Source organism: Medicago truncatula, chromosome 6, assembly GCF_003473485.1.
Source record: "Medicago truncatula cultivar Jemalong A17 chromosome 6, MtrunA17r5.0-ANR, whole genome shotgun sequence".
Classification (NCBI taxonomy): domain Eukaryota; kingdom Viridiplantae; phylum Streptophyta; class Magnoliopsida; order Fabales; family Fabaceae; genus Medicago; species Medicago truncatula.
The window spans coordinates 17,213,330-17,231,479 of NC_053047.1; the positions used below are offsets into that span (position 1 = coordinate 17,213,330).

General features: G+C 36.3%; 2 protein-coding genes across 4 annotated transcripts; both read right to left on the bottom strand.

Annotated features, from left to right (window-relative positions):
* Nucleotides 1–5,465: 5,465 nt before the first annotated feature.
* Nucleotides 5,466–9,197, bottom strand: LOC11439688 (putative disease resistance protein RGA3). Of its 3 annotated transcripts, XM_039826817.1 has the most exons (3): nt 7,701–9,197; nt 5,808–7,145; nt 5,466–5,706 (listed from the first exon to the last, which is right to left on the bottom strand). In XM_039826817.1, exons 1-2 carry the CDS (start codon nt 9,054–9,056, stop codon nt 7,125–7,127), a joined length of 1,377 nt encoding a protein of 458 aa, XP_039682751.1. In that variant the 5' UTR covers nt 9,057–9,197; the 3' UTR covers nt 5,466–5,706; nt 5,808–7,124. The 3 variants fall into 3 exon arrangements, with proteins under 3 accessions (XP_039682751.1, XP_024641547.1, XP_039682750.1); XM_024785779.2 differs by having other exon boundaries at nt 5,808–9,197; XM_039826816.1 differs by lacking the exon at nt 7,701–9,197 and having other exon boundaries at nt 5,808–7,429.
* Nucleotides 9,198–11,702: 2,505 nt separating this feature from the next.
* On the bottom strand, nt 11,703–17,323 carry LOC11440242 (disease resistance protein RGA2). The gene is made up of 10 exons (XM_039826966.1): nt 17,195–17,323; nt 15,303–15,740; nt 15,141–15,249; nt 14,467–15,054; nt 13,718–13,914; nt 13,600–13,616; nt 13,256–13,452; nt 12,254–12,481; nt 11,903–12,151; nt 11,703–11,812 (listed from the first exon to the last, which is right to left on the bottom strand). The coding sequence occupies exons 1-10, from the start codon at nt 17,321–17,323 to the stop codon at nt 11,703–11,705; spliced, it is 2,262 nt and encodes a 753-aa protein (XP_039682900.1).
* Between the last annotated feature and the right edge of the window lie 827 nt (nt 17,324–18,150).

An 18,150-nucleotide genomic window follows, 5' to 3' on the forward strand; every position in this document is an offset into this window, starting at 1 on the left:
TGTGCTTGTCACGATTAGTTTTGTATCTTGAATTTTGCTTGATTATCCGTTGTCGAACCTGTTCATGCAGTTTCTTGATCTCTTTTGCTCTACTTTCTGCATCTGCACTAAACTGATGTTTATCTGATGATGGAGTCAAGTCTAACGGACTATGTGGTCAAGTTCCGTATGCTACTTCAAAAGGACATTTTCCGGTTGCTTGATTAGTTGAATTATTGTATGCAAATTCAACTTGTGCCAATATGAGATCCCACTGTTTAAAATTTTTACCGACAAAGCTCCGAAGTAGGTTTCCCAAAATCCTGTTAACAGCTTCAGTTTGTCCATCTGTTTGGGGGTGACTAGCACTACTAAACTGAAGTTTAGTACCCATCTTCTTCCATAAGGTTCTCCAAAAATGACTTAAGAATTTAACATCCCTATCATAAGTGATGGTTTTTGGAATTCCATGAAGACGAACAATTTCCTTGAAGTATAAGTCAGCAACTTGAACGGCATCATTAGTCTTCTGGTATGGGATGAAATGAGCCATCTTTGAAAATCTGTCCACAACTACCATCACAGAATCTTTCTGGCGTTGTGTCCGAGGCAATCCAAGGACAAAGTCCATGCTAACATCTTCCCAAGGTGCTTCTGGAACAGGGAGTGGCATGTAAAAACCAGTGTTTTGGCTTTTGGCCTTGGCCAAATGGCAGACTCGACATCTTTGAATATGTTTGTAGACATCTCTTTCAAGTCTTGGCCAATAGAAATTTTCTTTCACTAAAGCAACAGTTTTATCTCGTCCAAAATGACCTGATAATCCTCCATCATGGGCTTCCCAAATAATGGCTTCACGTAGAGAGCACTGAGGAATACATAAGGTCTCAAAACTTTGAACAAAAATCCCTCATGTCTGTAGTAGTCCTGAGAGGATTGTGAATCAATGGCATTCCAAAACTTTTGAAAATCTGGATCATCTTTGTATAACTCTTTGACTGTCTCAAATCCAATGACTTTCATTTGCATAGTGGCAAGTAGGGAATGACATCTGCAACAACATTTTGAACTCCTGCCTTATGTTTTAGTAAGAACGGATAAGCTTGTAAAAACTCACTCCAAGCGGCATGCCTGCGATTGATCTTTTGTTGAGAATTCAAATGCTTGAGGGCCTCATGATCAGAATAAAGAATAAATTCTTTATTCAACAAGTAATGACTCCAATGTTGCAAGGCTCGGACAATGGCATAAAATTCTTTATCATATGTTGAGTATCTAAGTTTACCATTGTTGAGCTTTTCACTAAAGAAGGCTATAGGATGACCTTCTTGACATAGAACCGCACCAATTCCTGAATTGGAAGCGTCACAACTTACTTCGAACACCTGGTCAAAGTTGGGAAGGGTTAGCACTGGTGTTTCAGTCAAAAGTTGTTTTAGGTGGTCAAAACTCTTTTGTGCTTGCTCGGTCCATTGGAACTTATCTCCCTTTATGCAATTTGTAAGTGGGGCAGCAACAGAGCTAAAGTTCTTGATGAACCTTCTATAAAATGAATCTAATCTATGGAAACTTCTCACATCATGAATTGACTTTGGAATAGGCCAACTATTGATGGCCACAACCTTGCTGGGGTCAACTCGAATACCTTCAGCAGTGATTATGTAACCCAGAAAAGTAACCTCATTGGTTAGGAAAGAACATTTCTTCAAATTTGCATAGAGTTTTTGTTCGCGAAGAGTTTGTAGCACTTGTCGAAGCTGCTTTAAGTGTTCTTCTTTGTGTTTGCTGTAGATCAAGATATCGTCAATGTATACAACTACAAATTTGCCAATGAATGGTCGAAGTACTTGATTAATTAGACGCATGAAGGTACTTGGAGCATTAGATAACCCAAAGGGCATCACTGTCCATTCATATAAGCCATCTCTTGTTTTGAATGCAGTCTTCCATTCATCTCCTGGCCTAAGCCTGATTTGATGGTATCCGCTTCGAAGATCAATCTTTGAAAAGATGGTGGCACCATGCAACTGATCCAATAAATCATCAAGTCTAGGTATCGGGAATCGATACTTGATGGTAATCTTGTTGACAGCTTTACTATCAACACACATTCTCCAGCTTCCATTCTTCTTGGGTACTAAAATTGTAGGAACAGCACAAGGGCTAACACTTTCCTGTATTAGTCCTTTTTTCAGCAATTCTTCAACTTGACGTGTGATTTCAGCATGCTCTTGTGGACTCATTCTATAAGCTGGTCTATTAGGAATGACAGCTCCAGGAATAAAGTCAATAGCATGTTGAATGTCTCGCATCGGCGGCAATCCTTGTGGAACGTCTTCTGGTACTACATCTGGGAATTCACTGAGCATTTGTTAAATTTCTACTAGAAGGACAGTTTCTGCATTTTCTTCGAACATTAGAATAAAGCTCATGGTTTGGACTTCGTCCACAACTTCTTTGAACTGAGTCTTAGTGATTAAAGACACTAATGGCTTGGACTCATTTTTGTTTTTATCAAGTCCACTCGGTGGTAATGGAGTTAACTTGATTTTTACTCCATCTTTGACAAAGGAGTAGGTGTTGGCATAATCATGATGGGCACGACGATCGTATTTCCAGGGTCTTCCAAGGAGAAGATGACATGCATCCATTGGGACGATATCACACCAAACTTGATCTTGATACTTCTGACCAATGGAAAAACTCATAAGGCAACGCTTCGTAACCTTCACTTCACTACCTTTGTTGAGCCATTGTAGTTTGTAAGGATGAGGATGACTTTCTGTTGGCATCTGTAACTTCTCTACCATGTAGTTCGACACCACATTTTCAAAACTACCACTATCTATTATAACATCACAAACTTTTCCAGCAGTGGTGCAACGAGTATGGAAAATGTTTTTCCTCAACCAATGCTCTTCTTGAGCTGACATCGTGTGTAGGCTTCGTCTTATCACTAGAGATTCGCCATGATCAGCAACAATGAGCTCTTCATCATAAATTGGCTCTAACACTTCTTCTTTTTCTGGTTCATCTCGGTTTGTTTCCTCATCAACATCTTCATAAGCTTCTCCTTTGATGATGGTGATCGTTCTTCGTGTTGGACAATTTGAAGCTATATGTCCAAAACCTTGACATTTTAAACACTTGGTAGCTTTGGGTTTATAATCTGTAGTGGGTTTAGGAGAAGGTTTTGTAGAAGTACGTACTAGGCTGATCGTTTTCTGTTTTGTAGGGATAAGAAGAATTCTCAGTGGAGGTAAAATTCCTATAAGAATGCTTCTTGGGTAAATGTTTCTCCACTCACATGGCCAAACGAACAACATCGTCTAATGACCAGTATTGTTGGAGCTGAATTGGATGAGCAACGTCAGTGTTTAATCCACCAAGGTAACGAGCTATTGTCTGCTCCTCCCTTTCATGAATGTCGCACTTCATCATTAACTTCTCAAATTCTCTAGTGTATTCTTCTACAGACAAGTTTTTCTGACGAAGGTTCTGTAGTTGAATAAAACTATCTTGATAATAGTGAGAAGGCAAGAACTTTTTGCTTAGTTCTCGACGCATTTTCTCCCAAGTCTTGATCTTGCTTTTTCCTTCACGGGCTCGCTTCGTTTTTAGATTTTCCCACCAAATGGAAGCATGCTTCTTTAATTTGATAGCAATGATCTTGACTTTCTTTTCTTCAAGTATCTCTTTATACTCGAAGACTCGTTCAACAGTTTGGAGCCAATCAACGAACTCATCTGGATGTAGCTTTCCTTCAAAATCACGAATATCTACCTTGATGTCGTTGTCTCTGAATGATTGTCTTTGTGGACGACGACTTCTTAATGATGATGATTCGCTACTTGATTCATCAACGTCTGATTGCATGTGTTGGGCTTCCAATTATGCTTGTTGTGCATTTATAGTTTCATCTAACTGTTGGATTTGTCTTCTCATTTCTTCCATTTGAATATCCCTAAGTGTTTGGTCGTTTTTTCTTGGAGGCATATTTTTTATTTTTTTTTAAAAGGGTGAAATGAGTATAAGTACTATAAAATAGAATAATTCTTTTCTGATGTGGAAGATCAGATTAAACTGCAACCACAGAGCATAATAGGAATTGTCTATTATAATAGCACTAAAAAGGAAGGATTTCCTGAAAATTCACAATTTTCGAACAAGGGAAAAATTGTAAATCCAGAAAGAATAGGGGAAAATTTGCAATTTCAAAAAGTATAGGGTAATTCCGCAATTTTTGAAAGTTGAGGGGCAATTTTCTAATTTCATAATGTTTTGGGGCAAATCTGAAATTTCGAAAAAGTTATGGGGCAGATTTGTTATTTCTGAAAATTTTAGGTGACTGGGTGATGATGTGGCACTGAGTGACACGTGGCAGGGATGTGGAGGCTGACTTGTCGATGACTGGACAGGTCAGTGGTGATGTGGCAGGTTGACACGTGGCGATAAGTTATTGGTTGGAAGTGACACGTGGCAGCTGATGTGGCTGTTGACTGGTTGTCTTCATCCTCTAGACTTCCGGTGGTGGTTAGTGGTGGCGGGTGGTGGTCCGGCGAGTCGTTTGGCGGCTCGTGGAGGCTCCGTTGGTGACAAAAACCTCCAGTCCAAGGTTTTTCGGCCTTCCGAACGCAATGGCGGCTTTAGTTTTGCAAAAAAATGGCCGCAAAGTATAGTTTCGAAGGTGGCAGCTCTTTTTCTTCAAGAACACCCTTAGAAAACTCAAACTTTCCGTTGATTCTTTCACTCAAACTCAACTCCGGATTTGGAACCTTGCTATGATGCCAATATGGCTCAGAAACCAAGAGAGAATCCACTCTCTAACTCTCAAATGAGAAACTCAAGTTTTATATATTTCAAATTGTGGTAATACATGAAGGAAGTGGCCTTATTTATAGCAATCCTAGAGGCCATATGGTAGCTGAAATAGTGCTGATAATTAATACATCAATGGAAACACAATCTAGTAAATGTCAAATATGGTGGCTTGTTGGCCTTATTGTCAATAGTAGGGTGGTGGAATTGGAAAGCTAGCATATAGGGTGGTGGCTGCAAAGTCTATGCCATATTAAAGTTTTACTCTGTATCACATTGGTTGATAACTATTGTTGTAGCAACGATAGTTAGCTACCGCCATAAAGAGTGAACAGCAGTTTCCCATTGTTGAGGGTAAAAAATATATTTTTAGGTTAGGGAGATCAATTTTTTAAGTGAGAATCGGAACTTTCGAATATATATTTCCAGCAAATTAAAACAACTTTTAATGAATGTTTTTAAGATTACTTAATAATAAAGTTAACAAAATTTAACGATCTCATGGGTAATTGAGAGTGTAATATTTGAATTAAATTCATCTTTATTTTCTCTCTCAATTTTATAAGAATATACTAGTAGTTTTCAGGTAGAATGAAACCAAGTAGAAAATATTAATGTGCTTATATAAATCATATAATATCACATGTATGTAGGACACACTCAATTGATAGTTGAAGTTTCAAATTCTTAAGAAAATAACTGAACCATACACCAATTTGGCCAAACTTTTTCCACTAAAAAGAGAAAAAAGAATGGATACATGATTATTAAAAATAGATAAATAAATACAGCAAATCTTTCTATCAGAGCGTTACACGTCTATATCTTCAATCATGCTGTCAAAATCTCTCTGGACATTGTATTTTATAAGAACTTCCATAAATTGCCCACATGCTGGCAGTTTATCTTCTGCACACATTGTTCAATATAAGTCTAAAATCACACCATATTTTATATAGTAAGATAAAAGCAAAAGGAATAAAATTAAGAGATTCATTCAAATCAATTACCACTAATTGTTGGTTTTGTTGGTTCTGCATCAGATTGCAATTTGAAATTCAATTCAACTTGAGGAATGTGAGCTATCTTATGCCAATCTTCACCTTTTCCTCTCTTGCATCTCTTCTCCAACTTAGGACAACGACCAATACTTAAATATTGCAAGTTTTGGAGTTGCTGAAAGTTGTCTGGCAGTGATTTTAAATTTGGAAACTCATAGATGTCTAATACTTGAAGAGAAGTCATGGCACCCAAACAGTCTGGCAATGATGTTAGTGAAGGAAAATGATACAGAGACAATTTTTGCAGTGAGGGGATGCCTTCTATGCCATCTAGTATGTTCTCATTACAATTCCAGAGTAGCAGTCGGCGAAGGGAAGTTAGACTGTTCATGTTATGTGGAAAAACTAACTGTAGACAGTAACGGATATGAAGTGTCTCAAGACAAGTTAGGTGTCTCATACCATTGGACAGGGGTTTAAATCTACCGCATCCATTAATGGTCAAAGTTCGAAGAGAGCTCAAACATTGCAACAAGTGCTCTGAAAATGACTCCATTTCATCACAATATGTAATTGTAAGAGATTCTAAAGCACTAAGTCTACTGAGTTCAACAGGTAATTCCTTGAGTCCGTCGAAGTCTTCTATCCGAAGTGACTTAAGATTGTTACTGGCAATTCCCCGTGAAGAGGAAGCTACATCTTTACTGCAATTGTTGTAAGAAAAGGACTTCAATAATTCTTCATTTCCTCCACTAACAGAAAGTGACTCCACAGATGGAAGGGACTGCAATGCAAGTTTAGGGACATCTGTTATATGTAACTTCAAAAGTTGGGGTAGCATCTCTACTCCTTCGACTTCCAACACCTTCTCTAAATTTGGTAAGTCACACAAAGTCAACTTTTTCAATGACATAAAAGCCTTCTCAGTTGCAGGTTCATAGAAGTCATCATCAATGTACTTTATATCTCTCATTCCAGATACATGAAGGTTAGTTAAACATGGTAATTTACCAAATGGAGGAAGCTGCCTGCAGTTTTTACAGCCATAGAAAATAATATGAACTAAACCTTTTAGAATAGAAGTATTTCTCATCCAAGGAGGAAATTGTGTTCCCATAAAACTCTGCACCCCAAAACTCTTAAGACCTGAATGAGGCTCAAGAGCTTCCAGTACTCGCTCGGCATCAACACCACCAACTTGTGAATTAGCATAACCACCCCATGACAAATATAAGCGATTTAAGTCCTTCTTGCCAATCAAATTAGCTTTTCTTGCATCCTCTTCATTCAACACTTTCTGAAGGCCTTTGATGTGTAGCTTGCCTCCTAATTGCAAGTTGTGTAGCTCTGCTAAACCAAACCCATTTTTTGAACCAACAATGAAAGTAGTCAATGTTTTCAGACAAGTTAACTCCCCAATTCTAAAAGGAGTTGATGTCAATCTCTGGCAAGCAATAATAACAAGATGTCTAAGGTCATGCAATTGTGTCAATTGTTTCGGAAAACTAGAAAGATAATCACAACCTTCAAGTTTAAGTGTTTGCAATTTCTGCAATCTACAAACAGACGCAGGCAAGGTTTTTATATCACTCTTGTAAAGTTCCAAGTACCGCAAATGCATTAAATTCTTCAATGCAGAGAGATGACAAGACCTTGTACGTAAAGCTCGGAGAGGAGTGACAGATGGAAACACATATGAACCAATGAAGGGTGATGATTCAATGTCAAGAAAGGTTCCAATGATTCAATTTTTGTTAAGGGATTCAAATTTACTTTTGAAGCGAAATAACTTATATGGTGAGCTAAATCATGGACTAAATCATGCATTTTGAATGTAATGTTACCTACAAAATCTGATTTAACTTCTTGAAAAAATGACCTTTGGTATAATTCATTCCATACCTCATTACCAACATGCTCCATCTGTAAGTTTCCTCTAGATGTAACAAGTCCATTAGCCATCCAAAGTTGAATGAGATTTTCCTTCACCATTTCAAAATCCTTAGGAAAAACAGCACAAAAAGTAAAACACGGCCTTAAGGACAAATTCAAATTAAAGTAGCTTAGTCTCAAAGCAGACATGATAGGGTTATCCTCAGATAACTTCCAAAGCTCACTTTCCTTTACAGAAAGCCATTGATGTTCCTCATTTTTAAAGCGCAAAAGGCTTCCCAAAACCTTGGCAGCAAGTGGTGAACCCACACATTTTATCACTATCTCCTTGCCTATTGCTGCAAGCTCTGCAGGCTCTTCCCCATTAGGTCCAAAAGCGTGTTGTTTAAATAATGTCCAAATGTCGTCGTCATATAAACCTACCAAATGGTGAGCAGGGTGAGTTCCCATGATGGATGCAACAATATCAAGTCGTGTTGTGACTAAAATAGATGAACCTTTCATTGTATTTCCACTCTTCAAATAATGCTTCAACTTTTCCCATTTTATTTGTTCATGGTTCCACACATCATCCAGTACAAGTAAATACTTTTTGCTTTGCAAAACTTCTTGAACTTTTTTTTGCATTAATTCTAAAGTCGAGAGATTATGATTTTGTCCAGTGGCAGATTCTATGATAGAGTGTAGGATTTTCATGATGCTGAAATCATCTGAAACACAAACCCATATTTTCAAATCAAAATGGGTGGTTACGCTTTCATCCTTGTATACCAATTGAGCAAGTGTTGTTTTTCCATATCCACCTAGGCCAACAATGGAATAGACAGAGAGATCTTCACTATTGCTAGCATGCCTCAGAAGATACTCAACAATTTGTTCTTTATCTCTGTCTCTTCCATATACTTTGGATTCAGTGATGACAGAGGTAGTTTGCCGCCACTCTTCATCTTCTGGTTGGTGCTCCATGACCCCCACCTGCAATCCGAACTTCATCCTTTCTTCAGCAATATCATCGATCTCTTTAGCAATCTCCTTCATCCTCTTTCCAATGTTGCGACGAGCCAAAATCTTCATAGGATGGAAACGAGTGATCCGCTTGTTGTCGCCATGTGCTTTTAAGGTTATTGAACATTCGTCCAATATATCATCAAGCACATAAGCAGCATCACGCAGTTGCTGTAACCACTCTTTCACAGCATCATTTGTTATTTGCTTCTTTTCAGCATCTTTTAGGACAGCACGGATTAAAGTGAGCTTTCTAGATAGTCTTTGGGTCAATTCTCCAACACCCAAATAGGTAGCAAGCTCCTCTTGTACAAAAGATCCGAGGTTTTGAATCACGATACCAAGTAAAGCATCAGCCATTTTCAGATGTGAGAACAGAAATGAATCAAAGTTGTTTAGATTAGAGATGACTTTGCTCTAGGAAGATGAAATATGAGTTGTTATTTGTTTTCAAAGATTATCTATTAAATCAGTGGATGTAGTTTTTCTGCAACTTGTGAATATTGGTTGCTATAGAAAAAAAAATATCAGTACATGACAGTGAGGAAAACTACATGACAGTGGGAAAAAAACAAGATCATGTCCATTCATTTGCTCAGTGCCTAGAAAAATTGTTCTCTTTCAAAGGTATGGCTTAATTGTTGATAATAACTGTTAAACGGACTAGAATCACATTCCAAAAACTAGCATAATAAAAGGTGAGAGTGCTCAAACACATTTATACATATATGCATAAGAATGTCGGTAATGTGGGAATCCAAACAACTTCAATATTAATATATAAACTGGATAAACAATGGTTCGTGAGTGAATATCTCTTTCATGAATGTGTTGTAATTGCAAACGCATCAACAAATTGTTTGAATTCTAAGAGTATAGCCATAGACCGTAAAAATAAATTATAGCAAATCTACCTAATAAGATTAAAAATTACAACCCAAATGTCACTTTTATTAATCATTTTAGTCCACAAATATGTTTTTCTGGTGGTCAATTTAGTCCAAAAATTACATACAAAAAAAAAAACAATAGAAATATGTTTGGAATCTAGATATATTTAAAAACATGCATAGACAGGTTTCACATTATACGACCAAAATGGTTCTCTACTCTTTATAATTGGGAAACATATTGGCTCATGCGAACAATCCACACCATTGAAACCTATTTTAAAATTTTAAAATTTCCAAATTTGTTCTAGGGTGACCTAGACTTCACCAGAGAGAATCCAGTCACAAATAATAGTAATACTAATTATTTATATATTTCAAGTTGGGAAGTGTATCTGCTGATTTTTCTACAGCCACATCTGTTGCAACCTTTCAACCTTGAACAGTACATAAATTTTACTGCATACTGTATATAATACTATTCAAAAATGATTTTTGAATACTAACAACAGACAAGTTATCACAAAATACTTTCATTGATTGTGTTGTGTGGCTGTAATCTTTTCAACAAGTTATCACAAAATATAGGATCAGCTTGCATTATATTACACACAAAATCACATAGAAAGATCTTTAATTCCATAAAGACAGAATGAGATCTTTAATTCCAATAAATGAAAACAAAGCGCAACAAAATACACAAGAAATGTGACTCAATGGAAAATATCAGATTCAAATATAATTCAGCAGCAAAGATAACTAGAAGCAACTGAACAATAGAAGCATCCATAACAAAGTAAGATTGTTAGCAGATACAAAAAAGGAATCTGCAAATTTACAATTTTCATCAAATCAAATAATGATTTAGGAAGGATACTACAGAATGTTTCTAGAGAAATAAAGCATTGATTAATCCATTATACGATCACAAAGCCATTTCATACATAGGAAAGTAACACAACAAAATTAGTAACACAGAGATATGAAATTCCAATTAAACATATCAAGAAATTACTCTATACAACAGACAATTGAAAAAATATAACGGGGAACATGGTATTCAAACATGAGTGATGCTTATCGCATAACGTACTCTCATAAAATACAGAACATTGACAAAATGCCAAGAATTGTAATCCATTTCAAATGTAATTAATTCAACAGCAAAGATAACAGAGCAATATGCAGGCAATAATCAAATCAAATTTCTGTTTAACGGAGCCAAGTTGAGCATTTTGTTTGAACTTCAAAACTGATCAGCCCTAAACTGCAATTAAGATCAACATTGATTTTAAATCCTTTCAATGAAACTATTATAATTATATTACTGAATGTCACATATCACACGCACATATATGCACTTTACCTCGATAACAACGCCATGCAACTCCTTGTGCGAGAAATTCCTTAGAAAATACGGTTCATTTGTCAAATACATAGTATAAAAATTGAGACGGTTATTGCAGAATCATGTACAAACCTGTTTGCGTAGGCGTGGGGGAAAATATTTTTTCTAGTATTACTAACTTGACACTTGCAATAAAGTAATAATTGAATGATACAAACTGGTACCAATTGATAAATTCACTTGAATAACAGAGATTTTATTGATGAGTCTGTAATGGAATTAGTCTCAAACATTTACACTGTCGCAGAATTGAAATAACAGAGATCAGTTTTATTGGATCTGAGTTTGGTTCTAGCAAGCCGAATCAACCAAGTTACATGAATCACAACTTGACAACATTTTATATAAATATAACTTCCATATTACAGAACATTTAAATAATTTTTTCACTGCATAATTGCCATACTATCAATTTCGATTATCCATTTTCATATTTCTTACATATTGTAAACGAGCCATACTTTAGGCTTATTTTCAATAGTATCCAATACTTGACAGATATCTGCAATCACAAGAATGTATAGGACACAGCTTCAAACTATAGACCTATTTGGCCAAATAGTACTCAAAAACATTTTCCACTAAACAGAGAAGTCTTTCTCTTTCATTTAATAAGAAGGGTTGTATGATTATTATAAATAAGAATATAGGATGAGATATTTTTACCCTAAAGAATCAATAATGAAGACAAGAGCGTTCATTACACATCTATATGCTATCGACTTCCTTTTCAATCATCCAGTCAAATTCACCGTAGGTAAAGTCAGGGTATTGAGATGGGCGGTGCCAGAATTGCTTCCATGCTGATTTGATATTCTCTGCACACATTGTTTAATATTCTCACATCATATAATTTGATATAATATAGTAAGAATAAAGAGTGGATTCATTAAATTAAATTAAATTACCACATATAGTTGGTTTTGTTTGTTCTACATCAGATTGCAATTCTCGATTCAATACAAATCGAGGAATGTGAGCTATCTTATGCCAATCTTCACCTATTCCTCTCTTGCATCTCTTCTCCAACATAGGGCAACGATCAATACATAACATTTGCAAGTTTTGGAGTTGCTGAAAGTTGTCTGGTACTGAACTTAACTTTGAAAACCCATAAATTTGTAATTCTTGTACAGAAGTCATGGCACCCAAACAGTCTGGCAAGGATGTTAGAGAAGGAAAATCAATCAGATGCAAATATTGCAGTGAGGGGATGTTAGGGAAGGATGTTTCTCAGCCGTCTAGTATGTTTTCATTACCCCCAAAGACTTCCGGTTGACGAAGGGAAGTTAGACTGTCCATGTTTTGTGGAAAAACGAACTGTGAACAGTCACCGATTACAAGAGAAGTAAGGTGTCTCATACCGTCGGGTAGGGATTTGAATCTAGAACATGAACGAACTGACAATTTTCGAAGAGAACTCAAACCTTGCAACAATTGCTCCGAAAAGGACTCCATTTCATGACAAGAATCAATGTTAAGAGATTCTAAAGCACCAAGAGTACCGAGTTCAACAGGTAATTCCTTGAGTTCGGCGAAATTTGATATGTGAGAGTTAACTTAAAATCAGAAATCTGGAGCATCGTGCCACGATCGAAAAGCATCGCGCCACGATGGTTGAAGCAAGATTCCTGGGAAGACACTGGAAAAATTGTGCCACGATGAAGCAGGGTCGTGCCACGATGGTCGCACTGAAGATAAAAATAAAATGTATTTTCATTTAGATTTGTTTCAGTTTTTTAAGGGTTTACTTTCCACTATAAATACAGCCTTGTAGCAGATGATAAAAGTGTGTAGAAAAACAAGGTTTAGACCAACAAACAAACTAGGGTTTATAGAGAATCTCTCTTGGCAACAACTCTAGGGTTGGGATTGTTTTGATTCACCTTGAACAAAACACTATTAGGATTGAGTCTCTTGGTCACGGGAAGAGGCTGGGACTTGGGTAGAATTAGGTTTGAAGACTGATTCTTGAAACTCATTATCTCTTTGTAAAGAAACTCATTCATTATAGTGGATCGGAGAGCTGCTCTCTCCCCCAGACTAGGTCATCATTAGACCGAACTGGGTAAACAAATATCTTGTGTTCTTTCTCTCTCTCTCTCTCTCTCTCTCTCTCTTTTATTTCTTGTTGTTTTTGTTTGGATTATTTGCTACCCGCTTGATTTGATTACTTGGTATTAATTTGCTCCACGCATCAAGTCTTATTGTTGTGGTTTTCTCAACAAATTCACAACAAGAAAGTGACCTAAGATTATTACCAGCAATTCCCCGTGAGGAGGAAGCTAGATCTTCACTGAAATTGTTGTAAAAAATGGACTTCAATAACTCTTCATTTCTTCCACTAGCAGTAAGTGACTCAACATATGGAAGGGACGACAGTGTAAGCTTGGGGACATTTATTATATTTAACTTCAAAGGTTGTGGCAGCATCTCTACTCCTTCAACTTCCAACACCCTCTCGAAATTTGGTAAGTTATGCAAAGTCAAAAAAATTTGAATGACATAAAAGCCTTCTCAGTCGCAGGTTCATACAAGTCATCATCAATGTACTTTATATCTCTCATTTTAGATACATAAAGAATAGTTAAACATGGTAATTTACCAAATGGAGGAAACTGCCTGCAATTTTTACAGCCATAGAGAATAATACTAACTAAACCTTTTAGAATAGAAGTATTTCTCATCCAAAGAGGAAAATGTATTCCCCCATAACCATTCACCCCAAAATGCTTAAGACCTGAATGAGGCTCAAGAGCATCCAGTACTCGCTCAGCATCAACACCACTAACTTGTGAATTAGCATAACCACCCCATGACAAATATAAGCGATTTAAGTCCTTCTTGCCAATCAAATTAGCGTCTCTAGCATGCTCTTCATTCGATACATTCTCAAGGACTTTGATGTGTAGATTTCCTCCTAATTATAGGTTGCATAGCTCGGCTAAACCATAACCAGTTTTTGAATCAACAATGAAAATGGACCATGTTTTCAGACAAGTGAACTTCCCAATTTTAAAAGGAGATGACATCAATGAATGGCAATTTTTAATCATGAGATGTCGAAGGTCCTTCAATTCTATCAATTGTTTAGGAAAACTGGATAGAAAATGACAACGTTCAAGTTTTAGTGTTTGCAATTTCTGCAGTCTACAAACAGAACCTGGTAAGATTGTGATGGGACTTTGGTTGAGTTCCAAGTACCTCAAGTGAATTAAACTCATCAATGATGAGAGTTGATGAAAACTTGCATGTAAAGCTCGAAGAGGGGTGCTAGATAGCAACATATTTAAGTTCTTGGAAGGTGGTTTATACTCAAGAAAGGTTCGCAAGGAATCAAATTTTTGGAAGGGAATCATGTAGTCATCTTTTGATTTGTTATCAAAGAGACTTATATGGTGAACTCTAATTGAAAAATTAGTCAACTTTGAGACATCATAAGAAATACATTCTTCTCCCATAAAAGACTGACCTAAATCATGGATAAAATCATGCATTTTGAATGTAATGTTACCAACAAAATCTGATTTAACTTCTTGAAAAAATGACCTTTGGTATAATTCATTCCATACCTCATTACCAACATCCTCCATCTGTAAGTTTCCTCTAGATGTAACAAGTCCATTAGCCATCCAAAGATGAATGAGATTTTCCTTCACCATTTCAAAATCCTTGGGAAAAACAGCGCAGAAGGTAAAACATGGCCTCAAGGACAATTTCAAGTTAAAGTAGCTTAGTCTCAAAACAGACATGATAGGATCATCCTCAGTTAAATTCCAAAACTCACTTTCCAGTACAGAAATCCATTGATGTTCGTCGCTTGTAAATCGCAAACTGCTTCCCAATACTTTAGCAGCAAGAGTTGAACCCACACATTTTCTCACTAACTTCTTGCCTATTTCCACAAGCTCTGCACGTTCTTCTCTATTTTCTCTGAAAGCTTGTTGTTTGAACAAAGACCAGATGTCAGAATCAGATAAGCGTGTTAAACGATGAGCATGATAAGTTGCCATGATGGATGCAACAATGTCAAGTCGTGCAGTGACCAAAATTGATGCACCTTTCGTTTCATATTGCAACAAAGACTTGAACTTATTCCATTTCTCTTGGTCTTCATTCCACACATCATCAAGAACAAGTAGATACCTTTTGTTTTGAAAATTTCTTGAACCTTCTTTCGCATTGACTCCAAAGATGAGAGATCTGGATTTTTTCCAATTGTGTCTTCTATGACGGCTCTAAAACCTTCATCATGCTGAAATCATCTGAAACAAAAATCCATATTTTCAGGTCAAAATGGTTTCTTACTCTTTCATTGTTGTATACTAATTGAGCAAGTGTTGTTTTTCCATATTCACCTAGGCCAACAATGGAATAGACAGAGAGTTCTTCTTTGTCAGTAGTATGCTTTAGAGGAAACTTTACAATCTGCTCTTTATATATGTACCTTCCATATACTACAGGTTCGGTGACGACAGAAGTAGTTTGGCGCCACTCATCAGCACCTCGTTGACGCTCTTCTGTTACTCCCACTTGCAATCCATACTTCATCCTGTCTTTAGCAATAACGTCAATCTTTTTAGCAACCGCCTTCATCCTCTTTCCAACGTCACGCTGAGCCAAAATCTTCTTAGGAAGGAAACGGGTGATGCACTTGTTGTCTCCATGTGCTTTTGATGTTATTGAACATTCGTCCAATAAATCATCAAGAACATGAGCAGCATCAGCCAGTCTTTCACAACATGACTTGTTATTTGCTTCTCTTCAGCATCTTTGAGGACAACACGAATTTGTTGGTGTAAGCCCTAGAGGCCAATAGTTTATGTTAAACCTATCTTATGTATCATGACTTTTATTATTGAATAATATATGGCACTCTTTATTATATTTAGATAATGTTAATAAAGTCCTTAGAATAGATAGTTCGTGTAATAATATATTAAGTGTGACTTAATCATGAGATTACATTATCTTATAGAACGCTATTCTTAAATGTATCCGTAGTCAAAGCTTTAATATGAATAAAGGATAATAATAAAGCGTCGAGACTATTATGTATGTAGACTGATGACCGCATCTCATGGGTCATAGATATGAGATATCAAGTCTATACATAGATATAAATATTAGGAGTAATATTTATATTGGATTGACCCACTGTGAGAATACTACATAGTAAGTTATGAAATTGTCATAAGATATTCTCACAATGATAATAATGTATATCGCTCTTAGACCTGAAACCACTATGATCTCTAGATGTGGACTCAAGTGCTTTGTTGTCATTCTAACGTTGTCTGTAAAAGGATAACAATAACGTTGGTTGATGGGCACTTGATGAATCATGCTGAGGGTCATGAGTGTCCTAGATGAGATTTGTCCCTCCTCATAAACAGGAGATATATCTTTAGGCCTCTTGATGAAATATGACTATAAATATGCATGGCCATGCCGAACTAAGTCAATATAAGATATTGGACTTATTCGTTAAATAGTATATTTCGGAATCATGATAAATAAACATTGATCTATACAAGGGTGACACTATCTATGCCTTGGGATCAATGAAGATATTGTGACAAAGGAGTAATTATACACCTATGTGTTATCATGAAAGGTTTCGTCAGATCACTTGACATTCTTGTCACTTGGGTAGCAATGATGTGTTGCTAGATACCGCTCATTGTTTATGGTATTAAATATTAGATTTAATATCATTGCCAACGTGACTAGAACCTAAAGGGTCACACACAAAGAGCAGAGATATGTATAAGTATGACTTATATAAAGGGTGCGCTTAGTAAATAATGCTAATGGTTTAGCAAAATTTGCTAAACTCGTATTGGGCTTAGTGAAGTCAAAAACGAGTTTGACTTGCAAAGCATATAAGGAGTTCTATAAATAGAACCCTAGTGCAATAGTTTGCGGTTACGTATTCTTTGCAGAAACCCTAGTTCTCTGACTTCCGTCTTCTTGGCTAGCACCGAGGTTTTGGAGGAGCACTGTTCGTGTGGACTTGATAGAGGCTCTGCTGTTTGCTTGGCTGTGATCGTGATTCCGGTTCGCAGATTCCACCGATCGTTTCAGACTAATCGTTCAAGGTAACAATCGAATCACTGGTTCAAGTTCCAATTCGTAATGATCCAAGGAAAGTAAATCGAAATTTTATTCTGCTGCTTATTCTGTATATGTCGATTTACCTTCAGAATTGCAGTGAGATTTCCGGATAGCCTTTGGGTCAATTCCCCAACACCCAAAAAGGATGCAAGCTCCTCTTGAACAAAAGATCCGAGGTTTTGAATTACGGTTCTAAGTAAAACATCAGCCATTTGCAGTACGTAATAGAAACGAATCAATGTCTCGATTGGAGATGACTTTCTCTTGGAAGATAGCTATACTAAATTTGATGTTTTCAAAGATATCTCTTAATTACTATCATATTATTGTAGTACTAAAAGATACTACCAGTTGTTTAGGTACGCGTCAGTGTGGAAAAACCAAAATTGAGAATCTTATTATATGTAACATAATGTTGGTTTAGAAAAAAAATTCACACTCAAGTTTCAAAGGTATGTCTTAATTATTGGTAGTTGTTCTTTCCAAAGGTTAGTTCCACTAAACCATGATAATTAGTATAATATATATTACTGCAACAACACTACTAATAGTTAGCATATGATGCTTTGTTTAATGTCAGTAGATACCCAAAACAATTACTCCCACCGTTCCTAAATACATGTTGTTTGACCATGTTTACTATTCACGTGATCTACTTTGACAATATATCTTTTTACTGATATATAAAGACAAATGTTAGTATATAAGATGATTGATTTGTCTCAATGAATATTTTTAAAGTATCAACTTTAGCAATAAATGTTAGGTATGTGTGTAGCGGTTGGCTACATTTATTTAGTAACGGAGGAAGTACACTATTAAAATATAGGGTTTCTCATAATAATTTTGATTTTATCCGAAAAAGCGTATCGGAATGCGAGTGGTTAACCTCTTGAAGGAAAATTATCTCCACCACTGCCTTGCCAGTCCTGACAATGATAATTTTTCAATGGCACAAGTGCGAGTACACATTCAGGTGGTTCAATATTCTAAAAAAGGAAAATGACGTTTGGAATTTTATATACAATCATAGCAGGGT